Genomic DNA, 27,052 nt, shown 5'->3' on the forward strand with positions numbered 1-27,052 from the left:
AATACACAAAATTGAAAAAAAAAAAAAAAACACAACTAAAAATGACACCAAAAAAACACACCCACAACAAAATAAATCCACAAAACGACTCAAGAAGACACATAAACTGACAAAACGACAAAATAACTCACAAAAGGACAACATAAACAAGGCTAGGAAATCTATACAAAAAGACAACAAAAATACACAAAAAGATAACATAAAATATGCAAAATGGAAACAAAAACACAAAAACAAACAATGACAAACAAACAAAAAAATCCACAAATGACAAAAAACACAACAAATGACAACAAAAAAAATACAAAAAATAAATAAATACAAAATGTCAACAAGAACAGGCAAAATGACATAATACACACAATTATAACAAAAACACACAAACTATTGGTTATTCTGTGCATTAATGTTCATGTTGGTTTATTATTCTATAATTCTGACATGAATGTTAATAATGTAGCCCCCCAAATCAGGTAAAATCACATTTTTGTGGCCCCCACTGTGGTAGAATTTGCACCCCTCTCTGCTTTACCGTGACAGCACAGCGGTGATACATCAAGCAACATGTGGAGGCGCTCTTACACCATACACTACGGTAAACACTCGCCTGTGAGAGCAGGGGAATCAACCAATCAGAGCAGAGCAGGAACACAGTGTGAGCTGACTAACTCTACTGGCTTATGGTTCAATGAGGTGAGTCCCAGTTACTAATTATGTCTAAATTAAGCAAACATGGGCGTTAAGTCCACGGTGATATTCAAACATGACTTTAAAAAGAATTACATGAGATTAATACGTGACATGTGTCTGTCTGTACTTGTGCACAGTAATTATTACTAATGTAACTTAATTCAGTTAAAGCAATCATTACCACGCGACCCTGCGATTCATCACAGCTGCTGTGCAATCATTTTGATTAATGCAGTGATACTGAACCTTATTACTTTGCTCTGTTTACCTGCATGGCACTTTTGGGGAAGTATATATATATATATATATATATATATAATTTGCCATTACTGTGTGACATCAGTCAGAATTGCTTGGTACGCAGTGTTATAGCCTAAATGGAAAGGCAGGAAGTCCATTTAGAGTTCTATTAACATGGACAGGAAATGGGCCATTTTGTATTGTGGAATGTTCTGCATTCAAGATGCCCAAGTATTTTATAAAAGGCAGTGGCTATCAATACGTAACACATATTCCTATACTGGCATTCTATCCGTACGCAACTCCCCTCTTTGCCTCATTGGCCAGTTTTGGTAATGTGATAGGTGCACCACGTGACCTTACTGGCCAATGAGACGCTACACACTTGTACTTTTGTTTGTATTAATATGTCAACTACGTAACAGACTAACTAACATTAGCCGTAACTGATGTTACAGACTAATTAATCCTAACGCAACCGTAACCCAAATCGACATTACAGACTAACTAACCGTAACCCTAACCTACGTTATGGACTAACTAACCCTAACCTACATTATGGAATAACTAACCGTAACCCAAACCTACGTTATGGACTAACTAACCCTAACAATAACCTACGTAACTAACCCTAACCATAACCCTAACCTACATTATGGAATAACTAACCGTAACCCTAACCTACGTTATGGACTAATTAACCCTAACCTACGTTACAGACTAACTAACCCTAACCATCACCCTAACCTACATTATGGACTAGGGATGTAACGATTCACTCAACTCCCGATACGATTCGATTCACGATACTGGGTTCACGATACGATTCTCTCACGATTTATTTTACAAAATGAGACTGTAGACAAACGATGATTGAAAATTAGTCCTTTATTTTTTAGGGGGGAAAAAAACTAGAAAATACTGTACTATTTTCCTTTTATTTTTCATTGTCAAAAGAATCCCTTGATAGTCTATTCAAAATAATGCAATTTAACTAAAAATAAATCTTGAATTAAATAAATAAAGGGATAATACAAATGAAGAAGAAGCTTATTAATTTAAATTCTGGTTCTATAATAAACAATGCAAAACTGCATAATAGTTCTTTTTCTTTTCAAAAGTGCAACTGAAAATGTATTTTGTGCCATAACAATTGGACTTTAAAAAAAAAAAAAAACGTCATTGCCCTGTATTTACGTCAGATATTTCTTTGGACCAGCAGAGGGCGCTGGTAACCCAGTGGTCGGTTGGCATGCAGCTAATCGAGCAGTGAAGAAGAGATGCTATGCTAGCAAACAGATCTAATAGAATAATGTGACTTTTACAGATATTCATGTAATATTGCAGATATTCTTTCGGTGCTAAAGGGGTAAGGAATCATTTATTAACATATTTAAGAGTAGAAGGCGGCCAGAAAGAAAGTATTAGCAGACTCCGCCTGCCGCCTACACTTGTGGATAGCTGGTTAAAAAAAGTACTGCGATTCAATTTTCAGAAGATCGATATCAATCGTAATACCTATGAATCAATTTTTAACTGCCTTACGATTAATCGTTACATCCCTATTATGGACTAACTTACCGTAACCCTAACCTACGTTATGGACTAATTAACCCTAACCTACGTTACAGACTAACTAACCCTAACCGTAACCCTAACCTACGTTATGGACTAATTAACCCCAACCCTAACCTACGTTACAGACTAACTAACCCTAACCGTAACCCTAACCTACGTTATGGACTAATTAACCCTAACCTACGTTACAGACTAACTAACCCTAACCGTAACCCTAACCTACGTTATGGACTAATTAACCCCAACCCTAACCTACGTTACAGACTAACTAACCCTAACCGTAACCCTAACCTACATTATGGACTAACTGTAACCCTAACCTATGTTATGGACTAATTAACCCTAACCCACGTTGCAGACTAACTAACCCTAACCGTAACCCTAACCTACATTATGGACTAACTAACTGTAACCCTAACCTACGTTATGGACTAATTAACCTTAACCCTAACCTACGTTACAGACTAACTAACCCTAACCGTAACCCTAACCTACATTATGGACTAACTAACCGTAACCCTAACCTCCGTTACCTTCGTATGGATAGAATGCCATTATATAGATACGTATTACGTACTAGGAGATATTTCCTTTATTGAAATACTTTCATGAAAGTATAATTCTATAAGCATTTTTTACTTCAATAAAGTTTAGTTACTTGATCAATAATTTATTTATTCAGTTTATTTCTGACATGGTTGCATTCACAGAAGTTTTATTTTTTTTCTGTTTTGTTTTGTACATGTCGAAAAAGGAGATGAGAGAAGCAGTTTGCTTATCTAGGTCCCGTCCCCTGTTTAAAACACAGAAAATTTACGTCAAAGCTTGTCTCTCTGGTCAAACAGTCTTTGGTTCTTCTGAGCACACTTAAAATATTTTTTTTTGTCCTTTTTTATGTAGGATTCATTCTCATCTGTAGTCAATGTTGTCTTTTTTTTATTCCTCCTCCTCTCCATCGTTGTTCGTGTCGTCCTTCTTCCCTGCAGATTTCATTCCCAGCCGTTGTTTGCTTGTTTTGTCTCTGCATCAAGGCTATTCCAGCTGGAGATAGCTCTATTGACAGTGCTGCATTTTCCAATGTTAGATTTAACTCGTTCTTGTATAAACACATTACTATGTCTTAGTTCATAAGCAGTTTGTTTGTATATGAAACGTTTTTGTATTTGATATGGGAGTGTTTTAAGAGATGCCCTAAATGCTAGAGTTTGTGTGTTATAGTGTATTATTTCTTGCAGTTTTAGGTATTTGGCCTTTTCAAATAGTTCATTTGTGTGTGCGTTGTGTGGTGCTTTATATAGAATTCTAAGTGCTTTTTTTTTAAGTTTAAATTAAGGTTCAAGATACGTTTTGTAGGTGTTTCCCCAGATTTCTGAGTAGTAATTTAAATGTGACTCAATAAGGGTCTTTTGGCAACGTTGTTTTTAACTACTTGTATGTGCTTTTTCCAGGTCAGTTTCTCATCTATCCACACTCCTAGTGCTCTATATTCTTTTACTTGTTCGATTATATCCGTGTCTAGTTTCAGTATAATGGTTTCTTTTATTTTTTTATTTCCAAAACTGATGAATTTTGTTTTGCTGACGTTTAGGGCTAGTTTATTTACATTGTGCCATGTTTGGATTTTTGATAGATCCTCATTCGTCGTTTAATCATAATCATAACATTGCTATTTTATTACTTTTATTATTTCATTATGAACTGAAGGACTGCTTTTTGTTTTATCACATTTATCCTTGTCACACTTTTCCTTTAAGGTGCACCATGTTGGGACTACTTCTGTGGCTGCAGCTAACAGCTGGAAGTCCTTCCTCTGAGACTGAAGGGAGCAAGAAGCCCAACTTTGTCCTGATTATGGTGGACGACCTGGGGATCGGTGATATAGGCTGTTATGGTAATGACACTATTAGGTCAGTTTTATTTATTATTTTAAACTGCTTCTGAATGATTGGATATTAAGCATTTATGGAGAAAATCTTTCGCACTCATTAGAGATCAACGATCAATAAATTAGCTCTTAATATCTCTAAAACAAATAGCATTGCATTTGGAACAAATGATAAGTTACTGAAGGAACCCAAACTGAAATTACATATAAATGATGTGGCTGTAGAACAAGTACTAGGGGTGAGTATTGGCAAGGATGTGCAATACGTGGGTCACGATACGATATTGTCGTGATATATCGCAATATTCTACCCAGTTAATATCAAAATTAAACGTAGAGATGAACAATCAAGTTGCCGTATATGTTCATTAGAAGATATTGATCATTCAGAGGACAAATTGAGTCAAAACTATATGCTTCAAAACATCCTATTTATTATTTATTATTAGTGTTTTTGCACATTTTCACTGAAAAAAAGAAAATGCAGTGTTACACACTGTCATTAAGGATAAAGCACGCCGAGTCACTGACAATGCACAAAAATAAGAAAAAAATAATTTATCCGATTGTATCAGTTTAAACACTGATCTGAACACATTGAAAGCATTGTAACCACAACTGAAATATTGCACAAATACACAAAAATATTGATAAAATAAAAAAGATTGATTTTTTAAATAAAATTGAATTAAAATCGGCACCCAAAAAAATCGCGATATATCGTGAAATCAATTTTTTTTTTTAGTTTTATGTGATCTATAAATGTATATGTATAATGGCAGATACCTGTAAATGTATAATGATATATTGTAAATGTATATTGCTAAATAACCAATCATCTGATTGTTAATTAGAACTAGGTCCAACTGTGTGAATGTTGGTTTTTTTTTTGTTTTGTAAATTGTTTCAGTTATTGTTTGTTTGCTTTGTTGTGTGATGTGTTATATTTAATTGTGTACTGCACTAATGACACAAGCCAAAGCTAATGGAGATCCAAATAAACAGATCAAACTGTTATTGGTCTCACATTATCTTTATTAAACGATCAGAATAACTCTCAATGCAGCTTTATCATTTTGTGAAACCCTCAGTATCACATGTTGTGTGTTTAGTGGTTGTTTCTTTTTGTTTTCTTTTCTAAGATGTTTGTGCAGTTAACACTTTTAACTGAGCCGCCCTAATTAATTAACTAATTCATTTATGTGCTTGTTTAACACAAAAATAAGTGCCTTAAAACAGTATTTTTAAAATCAACTTTTAAGCCAATACAAACACATATTTTGGCTACACTTAAACAGATTATATTGACATTGTTCAGGCCAGTGGTTCTCATTCTTTTCAGCCCGTGACCCCCAAAATAAAGGTGCCAGAGACAGCGGACCCCCACTGTATATGAAGGTGGTTGAACATTGAAGAACAGTCAAGAAAATGATGGTCCATTGTTCTATGAATCTTTGATAATCACATTTATTCATTTATCTGAATAATATCCACTGTTATCCAGGACGTTTAATATTATTTGCAGCCTAGTCTTCTTAAAGATGGAAGTCCTTGGTTTAATTAGAAATGGTGGAAAAGATGGTGAAATGGGGTTTTAAAAACCACAGAAGTTGCCAAAAACAAACAGAAAAAGTGGTAAAAAGGGTTCAAAGTGTCAATTTTGGAACAATAAATAGGAACAATTAGTTTAAACAAATAATGGGTGCGACAAATCATGAATGTTGTTAAATTGTTAAAAATGAGCATCAATTATGGTGAAAAGAGGTTAAGTTGACAATGATGCCTCAACATATGCAACAATAGGTGGAAAATGTGGTGGAAAGGGTTTATAAGTGCTAAAAATGTCTTGAAAGTGGAAAAAATGTGCAGAAAAGGCATTGAAATTAGATGTATAAGTTGCAGAAATGTGAGTAATTTAGCAAAAATGCATTAAAAGGAGCAAAAAATGGCAAGAAAAAGTTATGAAAATAGGTTGAAATATGGCAAGTTTAGTGTAGTTGTAAAAAAAAAATGCTAAAACTAAGCAAAAATGGGCTCAAATCATTAAAGAAAATATTCTGTTTTTTGAAGGCATCTGGCAACCCCCCTCCAGTGTCTCACAACCCCAAATAGGGTCCTGACCCCAAGGTTGAGAACCCCTGGTTCAGGCAAAAAACATTACATGGATGATAATTTGTCTAGTATGAGTTTATCTATTATTATATTTTCACTTTTTTATCCTCTATTGTCACTGTAGGACCCCTAACATTGACAGACTTGCCTCAGAGGGAGTGAAGCTGACTCAGCATATTTCAGCCGCTCCTCTTTGCACCCCAAGCCGAGCTGCTTTCATGACGGGTCGCTATGCAATACGCTCAGGTAACAGACTTACCTGGCTGACTAAGCACAAAATCAGTCCATGATGTGACAGGACTTGTGTATCTTTGTGTATGTGTGTGTGTCTGTTTCTGTTTGTGTGTGTGTGTCTCTTTGTGCGTGTGTGTGTGTGTTTCGGTTTGTGTGTGTGTGTGTGTGTCTGTTTGTGTGTGTGTGCGTGCGTGTTGAGCAGGAATGGTTAGCACAGGACGTGTCCAGGTGCTGCTGTTTCTTGGAGGTTCGGGGGGTCTTCCACCCAATGAGACCACCTTTGCAAAGAGGCTGCAACAACAAGGGTACACCACCGGCCTTGTAGGTGAGGTCTTTTACAGCACAGGTGTCAAACTCATGGCCCGGGGGCCAAATCTGACCCTTTGGAGTATCCAATTCGACCCGCAAGAGAAAGTAAGAATTCCAGAGAAAACATGAATCATTGTGTATAGGGATGTCCCGATACAACTTTTTCATTTTCGATATGATACCGATATTGCATGAATCATACATACTTTTTTTTTTCTCTCTTTTCTTTAATAAAAAAATAATACTCACTTGTTTTGTAGTGTGGAATGTTAGAAAAGGCTTGATGTCACTCAAACAGAGAACAATAGTCAGCAGTAGGTATGAGAAAAACGGACCCATTTATTATTAAAGGCACACCGTGGACTTTTTGACCTAAAGAGTTGATCCATATGAGTTGTTTTAAATGATTCCTCAGCCAATATACTATATATATATATATATATATATATATTGACAGTATCAATGCTCCGAGTGTGACTTCCCTCTTTAAATACCGATTATGTAAGTTTGGAGGAGACGGACAGTCTTTGGCCAGGTCATGTGATCTGGAGAATGCCTGGAGAACATTTCACTTTACGGCAGACATGTGACCACAGGCTCAGATATATATATATAGTTCCCACGTGACGTCACAACATACGGCATTTCCCGACCCGGCGCCATTGCTGTTGACAGCTGAAACGAGTTAGCCTCTGTTTACAGCCAAAAGAACACAATATGGTTGTTTTGTGTTGGTTAATGATGCAATAGTCACAGCGAAAGTTCAGTTAAATGTGGATTCTTTAGTAAGGGAAGTCAGTGAGTCAGATCCGTAACTTTGGGATAAGGATTGGTTCCCAGGGCTGGGGTGCTGGGGTGTTTCTTATATATTTTGTATTTTATGTATATACAAAGAAGTGCAAACTATGGCACAATAATGTTGAAATTGCTATTTTTCCCGCATAAAATTTGTGGTCCAGTTAAGATTAAACTGCTCCGTATTTGGCCCCTGAACTAAAATGAGTTTGACGCCCCTGATTTACTGGAAGACGTTTTTTTTCTTTAAGTGTTTTAAGTGTGATGACTCAGTGGCTGTATTTGTAAGCAGCAGTGTAAAAAGATTAAAGGAGGTTTCAGTGAGTCACTCTGCAGTCATATGGTATGACGGTGTGAAACTGTGGCAGCACTGGAGTGTTTACATATGGCATTTGTGTGTAAAATTACAATTGTGGATCTGCCCCGACTTGACTTAATACTTTTCAATTGTGCAAGGTTTGGAAAAGAAAAACGGTAATTTTGCCGTAAGCATTTTCACGCTTTTACAAGCTTCAACAGCACATGCAGGGTACGTTTGCTGCTCCGCTGCATATTTAAGAGACTCATTGTCCAAAAATGTGCATCAGCAAAAAAGGGAGTCTCTAAAGAGTAAAAGCCTGAATGTAATGTCATTATTGTCTTCTTATTAGGGCTGGGCAATATAGTGAGATTGAAGATATATTGAGTTTTCTATTTTGGTGATATAGAAAATTACAATATCGCCTATGTGGATATATGTTTATATTTTACGGCTTATTTTGTATGAAAACACTGGTTTTAGGAGTAACTGCTTTTACTACTTCTCAGACAGCATTAAAAGCATCGTTAGATGGATTTCTGAGTGCAGACCTTCATCTAAACAAGCCACACTACAGAACTCACTCACATGTGCTGTCCCTTATTGGAGAAAAAGTCAAAAGTGGCACATATTGTGCAGCTGTTTGTTAATAAATGTCCCAGTCCCATTGTGTATGGTTTTCCTCCTTTTGTGTATTTTGTTGTCATATGTATTTTTGTTTTTCTTTTGTGTATTTTGTATGTATGTTATGTTGTTGTTTATTCTCCCATTGTCTTTTTTCTCCTTTTGTGTATTTTTGTTGTCCTATTAAAGGGGACATATCATGCTAAATCCACTTTTTTAGCCCTTAAATGCATTTTGTTGTATATTTAGAGTGCTTAGAAGTACAGAAAAAATCTAATTAGTCTCTTCAGGTGCTCCGTAGATATCTTTATATTCTGTTTTGCTCATATTTTTCAATCTGTTTCGATTTTTCTATTCTCTGTTACGTTTTTTGAACTATTACATCACAGTATTTGCAGCGGAACTGCCAAATTAGTACATCAACTCCAGGTCCAACACTTCGAGCAATCCGCCATTTTTATTTCTCGCTTTTATTTTGTAGTCCAAGCTCAAGGATGCCGAAGTTACGAGAGGATAAGTCAAAATGTTGGGTTGTTGGATGTAGAAACCCACACGCTTCATTACACCGTCTCCCAGCATCAGAACCTTTTCGAAGTGCCTGGTTGAGTTTTATTTTTCACGGAAATGTACCCACATCTGTGGGTAAGGTTATTTTTGTGTGCGCGCAGCACTTCAATGATGACTGCTTCTGCAACCTCCGCCAGTATAAAGAAGGATTTGCCGAAAGACTTCGTCTGATTGAGGGTTCAATTCCTTCTATCTTTGGAGATGACGAACAGAGCACTTTGGTAAGCAGTAAATAACGCTAAAAAGTGTGATGAGACGTCCCTGTCATTGTTTTGTTAGCATTAGCAGTTGCACCGTCTTCAGACTTCATATGTTAGCGCTGTGTGCTCGTTTTAGATCCTTGATGATATGGCCTACGTGATTTAATTTAAGTCTAAAGTTTTCATTAGTCATTTCATTTTGCCATTTTTGTCTTTGAAAAGACTGTATTAAAATGCATTTCGTGAAGTTAGCTTGGCGCTAGCGTTAGCTCGGTGCTTGTGTTAGCTCACTTGTTAGGGTTCTACAGGTTCATCATCTTCATTTTCATCTCGCTCCGCTGGGTCAGACTCTGGCTCGAACATGTAAAGCTGGATGGACATGTCTTCCGTTGTTGACATTTTATAAATAAACTCTGAATAAAAAGTTTATGCGCCGCTACATAGCCGTATCTCTTCTATCAAACTACAAAAATGGCCGAGCAGGGTGGAGTTGAACCGAGTGTCACCTGAAGAGGGGGCGGGGTATGGAGTGTCTCATTTGCATTTAAAGAGACCGCACCAAAACGAGTCGCTCTCAGAAACACATCAGAAAAGGGGTAGAAAAGGGGTCTGTGGAGCTATAATAATGAGGAATTCAGACCCAAGCATTGCAGTTCCGCTTTATATAGACCACAACTGTATGATTTATATGTAGAAAGGAAGGATTTAAAACCATGATATGTCCCCTTTAAATATTTGTGTTGTTTTTTTGTGTTTTTGTGTATTTTTATTGTCATATTGTGCATTCACTTTTGGAGCCACTAGTTGCCCATGTTTGATACACGCACAAGTAATTATTATTATTTTTTACCAATCTTAATGCACCATGATGTTATTTTAACCTATGTGGGATATTTTCCATCAGCAAATTTAACCCAGAATTGTTGAGATTTATAAATCGCTATTTGGAGGAATATATATTGAAATATGAATTTTGGTCCATATCGCCCAGCTCTACTTCTTATATTTCTCACTGGATTCCTGCAGGAAAATGGCACTTGGGTGTGAGCTGTGAACACAGAGAGGATCACTGTCATCATCCGAACCATCATGGCTTCACTTACTTCTACGGTCTTCCCTTCACTCTCTTCAACGACTGTGTGCCTGGAATGGGCAGCGACGTGCTGGTTGACATCCAGCACGCACTCCGGAATGTGACCATTGTGTTCTGGATCACACTGGTAAAGAAAACAATCCTAGGACTTTAAGAAATGATTAACAGAAACCAATCAGAGCTGTTCTTCTATTGCCAGATGATTTTGATCATTAGGAGCTTGGTAAACAAAAAGATTGCTGTGCTGCTTTCCCCTCAAAACAAACTAAGCGATGTGTAATCACATAGACTTTTAGCAAAAACAGGACAAAAGCTACAATTGTGTAACTCGGTCTCATCTGCCAGGTTTGATTTTTTTCGGAGGATGTGCCATGATGAAATAGAAGACTGGGCCGATGGTGGGTACCTGTAGAACAGATGGGATGAAGCTGTGCCACTAATGGGATAATCAAAAAGACCTGAATACATTACACATTGAAAATATCTGCAAATAAAATAATAAACTGTGCTACAAGAGAATGGACAGACAGAAAATGATTTAGGTGCCAAATAACTTGTACTTTAATACCTAATGCCATCTTGTGGCTGTATCATGAAACTGCAAATCCAGCCCAACCAATGCTACAAGTTCTTTTTTCCTCATCCTTGTCCCATAAATTATATCACATTCACTTTTAGAGGGGATGCTTTAAACTTTGAGGTGTGAGGCGTTACAACAGTATTTTTGAAACTTGGGTTTTTGGCCCCATATGGGGTCACTTGAAATGTATAGTAATTATATCTTTTATTTTTTATTGTTAATCTAAAAATATGTTCCATTGACATTTAGAGGGGAAACTTTAAACTTTAAGGTGTGAGGTGTCATAACACTGTTTTTCAACCTTGGCGTGGGGACCCCAAATGGGGTCACCTGAAATGTCTAGTAATTATGTTTTTTCTATTTAATAATATTAATCTAATATATATTACATTAACATTTAGAGGAAATGCTTTAAACTTTAATGTGTGAGGTGTCAACACTGTATTTCAACCTTGGGGTCGTGACTCTACGCGTGGTCGCCTGGAGTCCAAATGAGGTCATCTGAAATTTCTAGTAATTATATATTTTTATTTTTATTATTATTAATATTTTTCAAATTAAAACACCACATCATTTCAAACTATATTCTAAACTTTCACTTTCTCAAATATAAATCTATACATTCAGTATGAAAATATCCGAGTTTGCGCATTTTGTTACTTTGTGCGCTAACCCTGGCTACTCGTAACACACTGTGTAACAAACATGATCAAAAATGAATTCTAGATAGAAAGTGAAAAGGGTCTGGGATCGCCATAAATTTGTGGGTCATGACCCAAAAAAGGTTGGGAACCACTGCGTTACAAGCAGTATTTAATCTGTGAACAAAACTCTGAAAAACAAAGTAGATTGGGAGAGGAAAAATGATCTCTAAGTGGCCCTGTTTGTGTTTCCAGGTGTGGATCTGGGTGTCTGGCATTTTTGAAGTGCGCCCATGTCTCGTGGTGCTGCTTTTCTCACTGAGCATCCTAGCAACCAGCGTGTGGTATGTGCCCTTTAAGCTCCTGCCAATGTGGAACTGCATCATCATGCGGAACCAGAAAGTAATTGAACAGCCAATGACAGTGGAGACATTGCCACAGAGATTGCTGGGAGAGGCAGACAATTTTATAAGGAGGTAAGAATGCCAACGTGTGTTAGAAATGTAAATAGAAAGTGGAATAAAATGCATTAACCCTCACAGAGACGCATGGTGTGCTTCCATACAAATAGGTCTACGTGAGATCATTTAGATCAATATTACAGTGTTTGGCAGTGGTTCTCGACCTTTTTTGGATGCAACTTTTTTTTTTAAATCATGTTTGTTACAAATGCAGAGTAGTAAGGATTAGTGCACAACATGCACCAGCTCAGATATTTTTATACTGCATTTTATTTAAACTAGATTAGTATAGAATGCAATTGTTTGAGATTATATGTGGTGTTTTAATTTGAAAAACAATAATGTTTATTTAAGCTCTGAGCTTTCTGCCTCTTCCTGCGCTGACTATTTCTGTGATATTTTGTATTGTTTTTATAATTGTGCAAAAGAGATAAATAAAAAAATAATTAATTAATACAATTTAAAAATATAAAAGATAAATTTTGAATCAGTAATATTTTTCTTTTATTATTACTCGACATTTCAGGTGACCCCATTTTGTTTCCAGGTAAGCCCGCACGACCCCAAGGTTAAAAACACTGGTGTATGGGAAAGGAGCACCTCAAATCCAGTCATAATATACATTAAACAGATACAAAGTCCAGGATTTTATTTTACCAAAAAAATGTAAAATCACGCAAACATTTTGTTTTAATAATTCATTGTATTTTTTTTTCAGGAATGCTGATGGTCCATTCCTCCTCTTATTCTCACTGGCTCACATTCACACACCACTCTTCAAAACACCAGCCTTTGCTGGGAAAAGTCGCCATGGTTGCTATGGTGATAACCTTGAAGAAGTTGACTGGATCGTTGGTGAGCGTGGGTGGGATGCTGATGTGTTCAGCATGGAGAAAATTGTTAATTTTTAGCAGGTTTTTGGTTCAGCTCTAACATAATTCATATGGCAATAGGACTATATATATATTTATGGAATTAGTCATTTTAAAAGCTTCTAAACAGCACTACTACAGCAACTGGTTTAAGACTTCCTGAGCTCTATTGGGTTTTTAGTAAGAGACTGGAAAGTGAAACATTTTGGGGAAAGCCAGAAGCAAGAGAGCTTATTTTTATTACTTTTTTTTTTCCTATTTCAGAAATGTATCAGGAATTCTCATTGCAAAAAGTTAAATTTTGGCCATGTGAGTGTCTCCTGTGCACTGATACAAAATGGTTAGACTTTATGAATTTGTGGTTTGGAGCAGTCCCTCTTCATTGTCCCTTTGGTTCGTGCACTGTGGGCGATGTCCTTAAAGTGTTTTTCAGTATGAATTTCAAATGGTTCTAAAATGATCTTCCAAAAAACTCCATACAACCCAGCATTATCGAGTCAATCATTCTCTGTTTCACTCATAATTCTTTGTAGACAGTGTTTCTTGGATTTCACCAATCAAGCCGGTGTCACGGTCTGAGTTTACCTCCGTACTCTAACAATCTCAGTACGTGACTGCTACATACTGAGATGTACCCATGCCTGAATTGCCATGTGCAATATCATACAGATTGCTGTACTGATTTTAAAAAATCAGTCGACCATCGCTAAAAAAAATTGACCATCGATAAAAAATCAGTCGACCATCGATAAAAAAAAATCGACCAAAAGAAATATGACTATCATGATCAGATTGCTAATTTATATGAATACAACAGCTTATTATTGTAAAGTTGCATTAGGTTAAATGTTATTTATTGCAATGTATATTATAATTATGTTTTTTGGAAAAATAAATAATTCCTTTTCATATTGAGTTTTATTATAATCATGTTTTTTTGGAGAATAAACTATGCCTATTCATATTGACATTGCTGCATGAAACACTATTATTTTACTCAAGTTGTTGACTGAGTTTGTCTCTCACTCAGCACGGCGGAAGTAGCAAAACTCACAGCGGAACTAGCAAAAATTCATTTTCCGGGAGTGCGCATGCTCATAATCGATCTTAATGGGGTGAACTCAGTCTGTGACACCGGAGTTGTGATGTTGAGAAGCTCTTGTGACTAACATGACCCACTTATTATTCAGTCAAACTGATGCTGTATTCACACAAAGCTGTGTGCTAATATATGATAGCCTTTAGTACATGTGTCAAACTCAAGCCCCGGGGGCCAAATCCAGCCCTTCAGAGCTTCCGATTCGGCCCTCAGGAGAAAGTGAAAACGACAGAGAAAACATGAAGCAGTTATAAACTTTTGCTTGCCTCGGCCATGACCAGGAGTTGAACAGGTGTAAAAATACTAGCAAAAACCTTAGCCCAATGAGTATATCAGAGCCTGTGGTCACGTGACCTGGCCAAAAGACGGTTCGTCTCTCCAAACTTGCGCAGGCGGTATTTTAAGAGGGAAGCCCTGCTCGGAGCATTGATACTGTCAAGCGCTGTATATTGGCCTGAGAAACCATTTAAAATAACTCATATTGGTCAACTCTTTAGGTCACAAAGTCCACAGTGTGCCTTTAAATAAAGTATAATAATAACACAAATGCAGAACATACACAACAGAACATGGGGTGTTTTACACTACAGTATATGAAAAAGATGAAAACGGGGGTTGCACAATGCATATTTTACAAATTAAGCAATTACAAAAATGAGCAATCTAAGTGGAATATATTACAAAAAACTACATTTTTGGACAATGAATCTTTTAAATCAGAATTTGTTGTAGAAGAAAAAGTTCAACTTTTATGAAAATTATATATGGTTATAACATACCACTTGTTTTTTGAATTGGCACTTGATTTACAGTTAGTTACCATTTACTTGTTCTTGCAAGTTTAAAAAGAATGAAATAAATTGTATTTCATCCCATTATTGATATTGCAGTGTACCGGTATATCGTATTGTTTAGTATCGGGATATATCTGAAGAAATTGTATTGTGACATGCAAATCATGAATCGTATCATCAGACTCATGGCAATGAGTCTGATGATACCCCTAGAATCTACTAGAAGTAGCTGCATTTGTCGCCTATACAGTATCAGGTACTGTAACAACTCTTTTTGAGTTAAAGGAATGTAATTGATTCAACATCTTTCTGGGAGATAATCTTTGTAAACAGAACATGAGATCAGCTTCTTGTTTATAATCAGTTCGAAATCATCTCACCGTGACTTTTAGGTAAAATCACAGAAACGGTGGATTCTCTGGGACTGGCCAACAACACTCTGATGTACTTCACCTCAGACCACGGGGGACACTTAGAGGATTCAGACTCTCTGATTGGTCAGAAAGGTGGCTGGAACGGAATCTACAAAGGTGAACCTGACTACTGCTGCTACTTAATAGTGATGTTTGAACAGAATGTGGAATGGCTCGCTTTGTTTCCTTATTTCTTCTTTTTTAATGTGTAGGTGGGAAGGCTATGGGCGGCTGGGAGGGCGGAATCAGAGTTCCAGGTATATTTCGTTGGCCTGGACGTCTGACGGCAGGAAGAGTCGTGGATGAACCCACGAGCCTCATGGATCTATACCCAACACTTAAATATTTAGCTGAGGACACAGAACCAGACAGGTTCTATGCTCACCACACCTCATACACTATTTATATCAACCCCTAACTAAAGAATGTATTGCTAATATGATTTAAATTACAACTTGAGTGACGTCTTCTGTTCTCTCCCAGACTCTTAGATGGACATAACCTGATGCCTTTGTTGGAGGGCAGTGCTGAGCACTCACAGCATGAGTTCATGTTCCACTACTGTGGTATTTACCTCAACGCAGTGCGATGGCACCCACCAGGAAGTAAGCTCTCACTAGCAGTTAGTTAGTTGATCTCAGTAAGGTCTGAATGTAGCAGTGAATGAATTGAAATTCATCCGTTAGCAGATGGCAGTAGGTTTTCTGTTCTTATTAGGAGTCAAAAGAACTAGTAAGATGTCAGCACAGTGGTGTAGTGGTTAGCATAACAAGAAGGTCTTGGGTTCAAGCCCAAGGTTGGACACTTCATGTTCTCCCCTTGCTCGCATGCTTTTTTCTCCTCATACTCTGGTTTCCTCCCATCATCAAAAATCATGTATGTTAGGTTAATGCCTTTGTGGTATGGGGGAGACCTGTAGGCAGCGGACCCCTCAGCCCCCTCAATGTCTGCCAGATTACGGTGTGGCCTCCTCAGTTGGCCTGAGCGTTGTCCTCCATGTTGAGACTTTTATTTCTCCTTCTCTCTTAGTTTTTACACTCGGCCTGTGTGTGTAGAGTGGTGTAGGTCTTTTGATGCAATACTCACCAACCATTCTCACACCAAAACATTGGTACTAATGGGGGGATTCCAGGTAATGAAAAAAAACTCCAGTCAGTCGATTAATGGCAAAAAAACTGAGTTTTTGAGGATTTTGAATAAAAACGTTATCATGGACTGATTTTAGAGAAGGAAAGGTGGACCATTGATACCTTGCTGTAAGGTGACATTCACTCAGGGCTCTTGATTAGTGGCAACATTTTTATCTTTGTGTTTGTCACAGAAACTACTACGTAATAAAATTCTATGCATAAACGTGAGTAATCATATTTAATAATGTTTTATTCCCCTACCGGTATTATAAATGTAATGGATGAACCATTTCCAACTGTAAATTCACTGAAGTGCTTTGCTTGGTCACAATAAATCAATGTAAAATAATTTTTGTGACAGTTAATATTTTGAGGATTTTTTAAATGTCAGGCCGAGGGTTTTCAAGTGCGGGCACCTTATGTTATGTTTTCCTCTTTCTTCATTGTTTCCCCCCCTCTTCTCTCAGTGTTATTATAATATCTATTTTGTTCCTTTCCACCATGTATTTGTCTATTTTTAACACACTTCCTGTATTATCATGTATGAGATTTGTGAATACTGTTTATGGTAGCATGTCAGCATTTTTTTCCTCTTCTTTCCTGTAATTGTCTTTGTGTTGTATGTGGCATAAAAAGAAAGAAAAAGTTTAATTGCCTTAGTGAATGTGAGTAGTTGTCGGTCTGTTTGTGTTTTCCCTTCGATGGACTGGCACCATGTTCAGAGTGTACCCCCCGCTTGAGGAGAGCTGTAGATGAATACGTGTCAGAAGATGAACTAGCAAAAAATATGGATTCACAATATAAAGGTTTTTTTTGTGACAATATAAAAAATTAAATCAGCACCCAAGTATTGTGATGAAATCATACCTGGACAAAAAATACATGTAAAAGTGATGAAAAGGAAAACTACAAACAAGACTTGGAACCATCCATGCAGGATTGTTTTTCAAAACGTTAATGTGGCAGGATTAATACTGGTTGGACAAAGTCTTTAGGTAATAAGATAAAATACCTTAAAGGTTGTTTGTGTTGATACAAATTGTACAAAAGCACTTCAGGACTATTGTTACTGTTGAAATTAGGATTCCATTAGAAGATGTGTTAATTGTTAATGAGAAGGAAAATGTTCTTACCAAACATTACACACAGTGATTGTTAAGTCAGCTCTACTTTACATTCCCACTTCCATTTAATTATCTCCTTAAACTACAAGCGTTTATGTGGTATTAGTTTATTTACCGTTTCTGTTCTAGAGGTAGTTTTGTGTGCATCAGTACATTTCCTACGCTGGTGTATTTTATGAACCTTTCTCATCTCTGCAGGTGATTCCATCTACAAAGTACATTATTTTACACCCAATTTCTCCCCCCCTGGGGCGGGTGGATGTTATGACACTAAAGTATGCCTTTGCCACGGAGAGTTTGTGACACACCACGACCCGCCGCTGCTGTTTGACCTTCACCATGACCCCTCAGAGTCCCGCCCCCTGACTCCAAACACTGAGCCGAGGTTCTCAGAAATCCTCCGACAGACTGCTAACGCTGTATTGAGACATAAAAGCTCCTTTGCCAACAAACAGCGTTTTGATGGTGATGATGGTTCACACACTAGCACAGCTTATGGAGCGCCAGTCCAAATGACATGGGACAGGATTCTGTGGAGACCCTGGCTTCAACCCTGCTGTGGAACATTTCCGTTCTGTTGGTGCAAAGAAAAAATGTGATTTAAAGATTTGTATGTTTGATTACATTTACAGAAATGTAATTCAAAACATGCTGGCACTAGTGCTACTTTTTTGAGGAGTAACACAATGTCAAAATAATGAAGTGACCATTACCAAATGAAAGAAAATGTGACTTAGATAGTGATGCTCAGAGTTCACTTTCATTTTAAATATTCTTGTTAATTTTTAAACTGTTAAATGTTTTCTGTTGCACTTTTTAATCATGTAAAGCACACTGAATTGCCGTGTGTATGAAATGTGCTATACAAATAAATGTGCCTTGAGTGAACATAAGTGAATCCATTTGTGCATTAAATAATGTTATATTTGTATAACAATACTGTGTTGTAGAGATCTCATTCACTTCAAGTTACTTTTTAATTTTCAGTGTCTGGTTTCTGTCTCTTTCTGATTAATGTATGTCTGATGACACGTTTGCCAGGGTGCCAATGAGGGTGACTGCCACTAGGGGGCAAAGTTGGGCTACATTGGGCAGGGGATTGTTTAAAGCGGGAAAAATAAATATATAAAATATAATTCTTTTATCTTTGATAGTGTTTGTGTGGTGGTGGTTGTGCTGGAAAGATGTAACGGACAAAAACCCAATCTTTTATTAGTATAATTAACAAAATCCTTCATGTTGGAATATATAATTATGCACATTTTATGGCATGCATTTTATTACAAGTAGGTTAGACATTAGATAGGTAGGAAAAAAATGTGTTTTTTCTGCTTAGGATATATTACACCTCCCACTGATGATCCAATCAGGACTAATTTGTTTAATCTCTAATTAGCTCCAATAAGCAGTTTCTAATACTTCATCAGTATTGCTCCAATCTCCTCATGCCCACCCACTTCCCCCTGTACTGGATTATGTACAGTATATTCTCACCTGTCTGTCACACTTTATACAATTGAGATCCCTTTTGATCTCACAGATTCACTTTTGCTCCATTATCATCCCATTTATTAAGATCAGAGAGCAAAAGTTAAGCTGGTGAACGCCAGGCAAGATGGCTGACCTACTTTGAGTCCCATGGCTCTTTGGATCTTTGCTGCTACTTAAAAAAAAAAAAAAAAAAGACTTTAAAGACTGCGTGAACTTCTTCATTCTCATTGTCATCACCACTCATTATCATCATCAACCCTGGCTCCCTCCAGCAGCGGCTGACTGTCAGAACTTCAAATGTTGAAGCCCCAGCCTATAATTGCTTCTCTCTGTTTCCTCTTCCTCCATTCACTTGAAGGGCTTCTTCATTTGCGCCTCTTTTTTTTTTGGTCATTTCTGTCTCCTCCTCCTCCTCCTCCTCTTTATCACAGCAATTGCACTTTTATCTGCAAGGGAAGAGATGAATTTCATCATTATTATCATCCTATAAGCAATTGTCACAATCCCAGTCATAGTATTTACTCCTCCAGCAGAGGCTGTAGGGACACATTGACTAGTCAGCAAGTTTGTTATAGTGTTCACTCCATTATGTTTCCAATAGTAAATCATGCAGTTGACCATAAATAACGACGTCTGGCTCTAGCTCAGAGTTAATGATAGCTGGTGGAATGAATCGTTACTGGCAGCTGCATCATGTCACTCACAAACGTGTGCACACATCTCCTCATGAAAACATGTTTTTGTGTAGACGGGCGTAAACGCTCACACGCCTACAGTATATCATCTCGCGTTGAGCACATTACTAGCTTTCTGTAAAGGTCAGTGTTTTACGGAATGTCGTAAAGTATTTTTAGACGCACAAAAGCACATCTTGGCGTAAGAATTTGGCGATTTCATTGTAGCTTAACCAAGATAGAGAAATCTATATTACTGATAGCTATACGTAATAGGGTCATTCCATGTCATTTCACAAATGGAAATAGCCCACACACTTTGGTCTCAAACAATTCAGAAATCTTTACCAATTGTTTCTTCATTATTCAATAGGCAATTTTCATTTTGACAGGATGAATACTTTTTGAGATATGAACAATTTAGTGAGTGGGGTATGTGTCGATTTTCCTGCTTCCTTATTTTACTTCCATTTTCAGCTTCCAATATTCCAGGAACTACATCACATATAAAACTGTAATTTGGTGAAGTAATACAGCTCCACCTACTCTCTCAGTATATACAAAGATATCTGCTTTACATCCTATCTAGTGGACATATCGGCCCCTCAAAATTGGACAAAAGTTTGTTGGGGTTTGGGCCATGAACATGTTTGGGCCTTCAGTAAACAACTTAGTATATATGCATCAGCTCCCTCTAATTTGATCATCTTTCAGCTATGTACATAGACTGTTCAAATCACTAATAATTAGTCAGATATACAGTATGTATTGGTTACAGTCTCTTGAAATCCAAAAAATGTACTTTTTAAAAATGTTTTTTTTTTTACTATTTTCATTGGCCCGTAACTGCATGTGGAAATGTAAGAAAAAATCTGATCTCTGTTAAAAATGTAGAGTATAAAGATGACTCTTTCTTAGGCTATAAAACAAAGAAACTTTGGGTTATTTCACCACTCGCGATATTGAAAATCCTTTACATGAGGTTTTTCTAGCTTGTCTGTGTATCTTATAATCATTTGTTGTTTATTAGTTATTAGGTTAAAAAAAAATCTGAATCTTTTGAGACTGGAGTGCATGGGATGTCTTGAAAATATGTTGAAATGACATGGAATGACCCAATATACAATAGTATGTGTACAGTCCTTGCTTTTTTTTTTGTTATGCTTATGCTAAGTAGACCTTGAACCATGCAGAGTTTAAAGGCAAACCTTTGAATTCCATAACACAAGCCCTGGCGATGTTTGTAAGTGTTTAGTATTTACTCTTTGCATGATGAAAACATTAGGATGCAGATCCAGTTTCATATATACGCACACAAACATGCTGCTATCAGCTAAAAAGTCACGCTTTTGGCAGGATTAGGTGATTGACGATTGCATACTAATGCTTGGCGCTAAAAGTAATGGCCAATTTCCAGTGTTTGCGCTAAACAAAATAAATCCCTGCACAAGTGATTTAACACACACTGGCTGTAAACTGTGTAAAATGAGGAAAAATAACCACATATGGTGGCTGATGTTGACATATGATGGGATTGTCACACACTTCAGGGCTGCTTGCAAAATTTGGATCATCACAAGTGTCAAATGGAGTATGTGTGACTTTGCAAAGGGGAAATCTAACAGGGAGGGCATTTGGGTTTTAGAATGCAAGACAAGCAAATAGTTCCTGTGCGTTTTGCATCTTAGATGACTGTCATTTTTCAGCTTTAAAAAGTTGAGACTTTTTCTCCTCTGCACAATGGGTTGGTCTGTCCCACCATTCATCCTTAACAAAATAAACATCTAATCTAATTTTTTAAAGTTGTATGATTTGCTTTAAATAGTTTGCAGGCAGTAAGTTGCCTATTGATCTTATATTTTCAAAGTAAAAAAGAAAAAAAGTCCATATTTCCAATAACAAAACTGAAAACATCTTTTAAATTAGGATTCACTGTTTTATTTTAACTTGAAAGCTGTGTTTATCAAATATATTTCTTTCAAGATGAAATGAGTTAGTGGGATACACCGGCAGGCATATTTTTATTAGAAACAACAGAAATGGAATATAACTTTCTAGTACATGTTTGTATCTGTATATAACCATGTGTATGTATTTATTACTACGACTTTATTCATGTATTTATTCATTTTACACTATTAATTTCCTATGCAACTTTTTTATATACTTAGTGTTTCTCTGTTTTTGTTGGCCCAGCATTCTAAGACCTTGTGGGATAATGAGTGCGTTACATTAGAAATGCAGCGCTCCAGCGTCTAACTAAGGCAACACAGTCCCTCAGAGGTAAAACCCAACATGTCCTTATAATGAAAGATTTGAACATTAAAAAAAAAAAAAAAAAAGTGTTGCAACGATTTTTAATGACTTTCTCTAATTGCTCCACACGAACCTCCACATCTGAGTTTCTCAGAAATGGACAGATCATTATCCGAGCGAGCTGAATGCTGAGGTTACACACTCCGAGACGCTGAGCACTTATCTAATACATAACCTTAGTTGGAACTGGTTAGATAGTCAACCTATGTTACCATGGCAACTTAGGGTACTGCCCTAAAAAGTTCAAGCTCATTTTTCTTTCATTTGAGATAGAAGTTCATGTAAAACAGCATGTTCTATGTCATTGGTAAAAATGTGTACACATGAAAAATCAATCTAAATTTTAAATCTAAATGTTAAATGTAATTTAAACGTTAAATTTACACCAAAATGTAAAATCTAAAAGTTAAATCTGAATCTAAATGTTAAATCTATATGTAAATGTCAATTCTAAATCTAAGTGTTAAATGTAAATCTAAATGTTGAATCTAAATATAAATGCGAAATCTAAATATAAGTGTTAAATCGGTCACCAAGTGTAAAACTAAATGTTTAGAAATGACGCCTGTCCATCACGAGGCCCCGCTCACACCACCAACTGTGGCTCAGTGAGTGAGGAGAGGGGAAGAGCGAGACATCACTCCAAACTGATGGACTCGATAGCGTGGTAATGACTGGTGTACTGACTGCACATCAGCTGAGGAAATGTGCAGACAACTGCCCTCAGACAGTTTAACAGATGTAGATCCACTGAGAGTATGACATGCTGTATGTAAACTCACTTTTTCCAGTGATGAAGACACAGAGGATGCAGGAAACAAATAATGCATTGGCTTTTATCATAGACACTCAAAGCGCTTTACAGAATTAAGGCATTATTTTTTCACTCCACACTTAGTGGTGGTAAGCTACTATTGCAGCCACAGCTGCCTTTGGGCAGACTGATGGAAGCAAGGCTGCCATAGTTTGCCATCGGTCCCTTTGACCATCCTTAGTAGGGAGGTCCAGACTTCCCTTTCCGCTGCTACTAGATTTAGATTTGAAATTTAGAACATTTAACATTTAGATTTAACTTTTATATTTAGATTTATTTTTCATGTTTACACATTTTTAACAATGATATAGAACATTCTGTTTTACATGAAGTTACATGAAGAAAAATACGCTAAATGTGATGAAAGTGAGCTAAATATTCAAAATATGTTAACAATTTGCTATATATTTGTTGTTGACCGAGTTTTTGCTTTTGGCACCTTATACAAACTCCCTCACAGCGCTGAGTTACTTTAACAAATACTGAAATACAATTTACCAACATGGACCAGCTTCCAAACCTTCAATCTTCACATATTTCACCCTTGCCTTCACTCTCATTTAATTCCTCTCCCCAAGTTTCTTCCTTCAATGCGTCAACTTTAAAGACAAAACTCCTCTGGCTCCCTGATGTACTTTGCCCGCTAACAGCTGCCATGTAAAGTGATGATCAGTATTCTTCATGTCTGCTGTCACCGTTTATGAACGATCATTCTTGTATGGACTTGTAGTCCATCTCTTAATGCTCTAAAAGGTTTTTTTTGGCATCTTTGAATCGCTGTGCATTCTCAATCAGACAGATGTCTCCACTCTGTAGCATTATTCCAGGCTTTTTATGCAAAAGGCAAAACAAAGACATTAAACTCAAACCTAAAGAGACCTAAAAAAACCAAAAACAAAACACATGGTTAGAAAGGAATAAAAAACCCTTGGACCTTTTACAGTGCTACTTTTTTCCTCCCTGTGTTCCACCTCTTATCGTAACTAAGAAACTCTCTCTGACCAAATGTATTCCAAACTGACCCAAACAACCATCTTCTTCTCATGTTTATGAACACGTACACACAAGTAGAGTGAGTTGGTTTGGCGTGGGAATGAAAATAATGATCAATTTCTATACATAAAGCTGAAAAAGGAATCTGTGAGGTTGCACACTAGCCATAACTGCTGCTGCTGCAGAGTTTTGTAGAAACCTCAGCTGACTTCTGTGGTAAAGCCATTTCAGGTCGTTACAGTCTTGCAATCTCTGTTGTTTTATGTCCCATTGTACATTTTCATATTTGCCTTGTGTGCCTTGTATTAGATGTTTTTGGGGGAATGGATACAACATTAAACACAGACGAATGCATTAAAGAAGCAGCAGGAGAGTTGACTTTTCACACTTCTTTTATGTAGGATGTTATAAACATCACATAAACACTCCAAAGTAAAACAATGAAACTGGTGAAATTCTTTAAAGCCAACTGGAATTACTTGGAGTTTTCCCTTAAGACGTTCCATCTTTGATCCCAGAGGCTTCCTTTGTTTTGAATGGACCAGCTGGGATTTGGGGATTTATACTGGTGGAGAGCTTTTTTTGACTCCTGTAGTGTTGTTGGGGCGAGGCTTCCTTTGAAATGTTAATGAGTCGGTAACACATACTTGCCTTTGATGCATGACAAGTCCAGTCCATGACCTGAACATCGAGATTCTGTATAGATATTGATCACAATGGATGGCTAGAGCAAAGCAGCAATTAACCTAAATAAAAAAAACAACAACACTTCTGCATTAGGAAACTCCCAATAACATAAGATGTAAAGAACCGGCAGACAATAGAGGATAATACATTTGTTTTTGAGGCTTTAGGCTTGTTTATACTTTTAGCGCAAGTGTGGCTTTTGTGCACCTACCTTATGTATACAAATTGTGTGTTCTCAGCAAGGCTGACCATGAATTGTTACCATGTGTGATGGCCTCTGGGGATTGAAGCCTTGTCTATGCAGTGGAATACATACAACACACATGCACGCACGCACGTGTGCACACAGATACAGTGACTTTAACCGACCCTAAGCCTTTCTCAATCCCTGCACGTCTGCTCTGGTATCTAAATGCAGATCTCTTTCTGATCCCTGAGACTTGCTGGGAGGAGCGGGACTGCACCAGATGGGTAGTGTGCATCATGTGTGTTTAGCAGTGCTGTACTGTGTGGGTTTAAGCAGAAGTGAAAATAACAGATTACAAGTACTCACGTTGCTGTAATTGAGTTGCTTTTATGGGTATTTGTACTTATTTGATGATATTTGTAAATCAGTCATTTTACTTGTACTTAAGTATGTTTTAAAAGAAATAAAGTAATTCATTACATTTCTACACCCAACCATTACTGAGTGAATAGTTTTTTGTTTTAAAATGATCAACATACATTGTGAAACTACAAAAAAATGAAATTTTTTGTGTGCATGTGTGTTTAGCGGCGCTGTGCAGTGTGGATTTAAGTGTGTCGCATGTTGTGTACCATATGTTCAAAATGATGTCTTTCGGTGGTCAAAGCTCCAGGATAGGAACAGTCGGAGTGCAATGTCAGCACACAAGGACACACACACACACACACACACACACACACACACACACACACACACACACAATGCTGTAATTACTGTAGGTGTGGTTTGATAGAGCGCTGATAGCTGAATAACCGTAACATGTTTGTATCTACACACACACACACACACACACACACACACACACACACACACACACACACACACACACACACACACACACACTGTGCTACAAACTCACTTCCTGTACACTGGCCTCTTAAAATGACAGAATTAGGCTCCAACACTCTCGTCTGTTTTTAGAGCACGAGCTTTAGTTATTTGCTGTTTGTAGTCGAAGCACGTGTCGGCGCAAAAAAAAAAAAAGGAAAACTGCAGCAAAATATGTAATTACACCCAGTTAGTAGGTTGTGTCAGGGTGGTGTGTATAATTCACAACGATTACAGGTTTTTAAAGGGCGACTGGCTTCTACATCTGACACCTTCATCCAATTACTCTCACACTACTCTGTGTTTCTGTCCGTGGTGGAGCATTGACAATTATGGCCCTCGTATGTTTCCTCATCATGTTGGCTTTGTTGAAGCATGTCACTCCTTCTATACTAACTAAATAATTCGTTTTCAATTTGAATGTAAAAATAAATTCCTTTTATTCTATAAACTGCAAATTAACATCAATCTTGTTTTTCGGAAATACCTGAATTGTTATGAACATAGGCGTCAGTTTAGAGGGGGATGGGGGGATGTCTGTCTCCCACTTTTTTTTTTTTTTTAACCAAGGGACATTTTGTCTCCACCACACACACAATCATGTGTCGACCATTTAATCCTGTTTATTTAAGTAGTATAGAAAATTCCTATGCTCCTGAAGACACCACCCAGACTTTCAAAACCCTGGAAGCGCCCCTGGGTGTGATTGATATAAAAGTGTCGGGCCAGCTCTCAAGGGGTTTTTATTCAAGACGTACAGTAACAGTCACTTAACACATGAAATAAGCACCACAGACACATTTTAAAGTAGCTATATCTAAAGTAAACCAATTATAGTCATTTTCCCAAACACTTTTCAACAAGTAACTTTTGCTAATAGTAATGGTCCCCCCCCACTTTTCAAAACAAACTGACGCCCTTGGTCATGAAGGCAGCATTAGTGGAGAAGATACTTTTGACCACTTTGCATGTGAACACAAGGAATATTTGTGTACGAGGAACATCAGCAGATGTTCAGAAAACACCGTTAATTACACAGACTCAGCAGTAAACGACTTGCTAAAGCTTAAAGCTGCTGGGACGATAGTTTGATGTATTTTTAGTGAAAGCCTCAGAAATCAATAAATCAAAGAAGTAAAAGGTTGAAATTCCCGCTCGAAAGTTTGACTTTTTGACATCATCGGAAAAGTTTCACGCATTGCATTATGGGATGTGGAGTCCCGCAGACGGCTGCGTAGGAGTGTTTTTACTTCTTTCTTATCG

General features: G+C 37.1%; 1 protein-coding gene across 2 annotated transcripts; it reads left to right on the top strand.

Annotated features, from left to right (window-relative positions):
- Positions 1-603: 603 nt before the first annotated feature.
- arsh (arylsulfatase H) lies at positions 604-18,558 on the top strand. Of its 2 annotated transcripts, XM_028435269.1 has the most exons (11): positions 604-693; positions 4,263-4,415; positions 6,630-6,751; positions 6,942-7,064; positions 10,559-10,752; positions 12,102-12,322; positions 13,026-13,162; positions 15,465-15,602; positions 15,698-15,857; positions 15,969-16,090; positions 17,938-18,553. In XM_028435269.1, exons 1-11 carry the CDS (start codon positions 689-691, stop codon positions 18,336-18,338), a joined length of 1,776 nt encoding a protein of 591 aa, XP_028291070.1. In that variant the 5' UTR covers positions 604-688; the 3' UTR covers positions 18,339-18,553. The 2 variants fall into 2 exon arrangements, with proteins under 2 accessions (XP_028291070.1, XP_028291071.1); XM_028435270.1 differs by lacking the exon at positions 604-693 and having other exon boundaries at positions 4,262-4,399; positions 17,938-18,558.
- The last annotated feature ends 8,494 nt before the right edge of the window (positions 18,559-27,052 follow it).

The sequence above is a fragment of the Gouania willdenowi genome, chromosome 21 (genome assembly GCF_900634775.1).
Source record: "Gouania willdenowi chromosome 21, fGouWil2.1, whole genome shotgun sequence".
NCBI classification, from domain to species: domain Eukaryota; kingdom Metazoa; phylum Chordata; class Actinopteri; order Blenniiformes; family Gobiesocidae; genus Gouania; species Gouania willdenowi.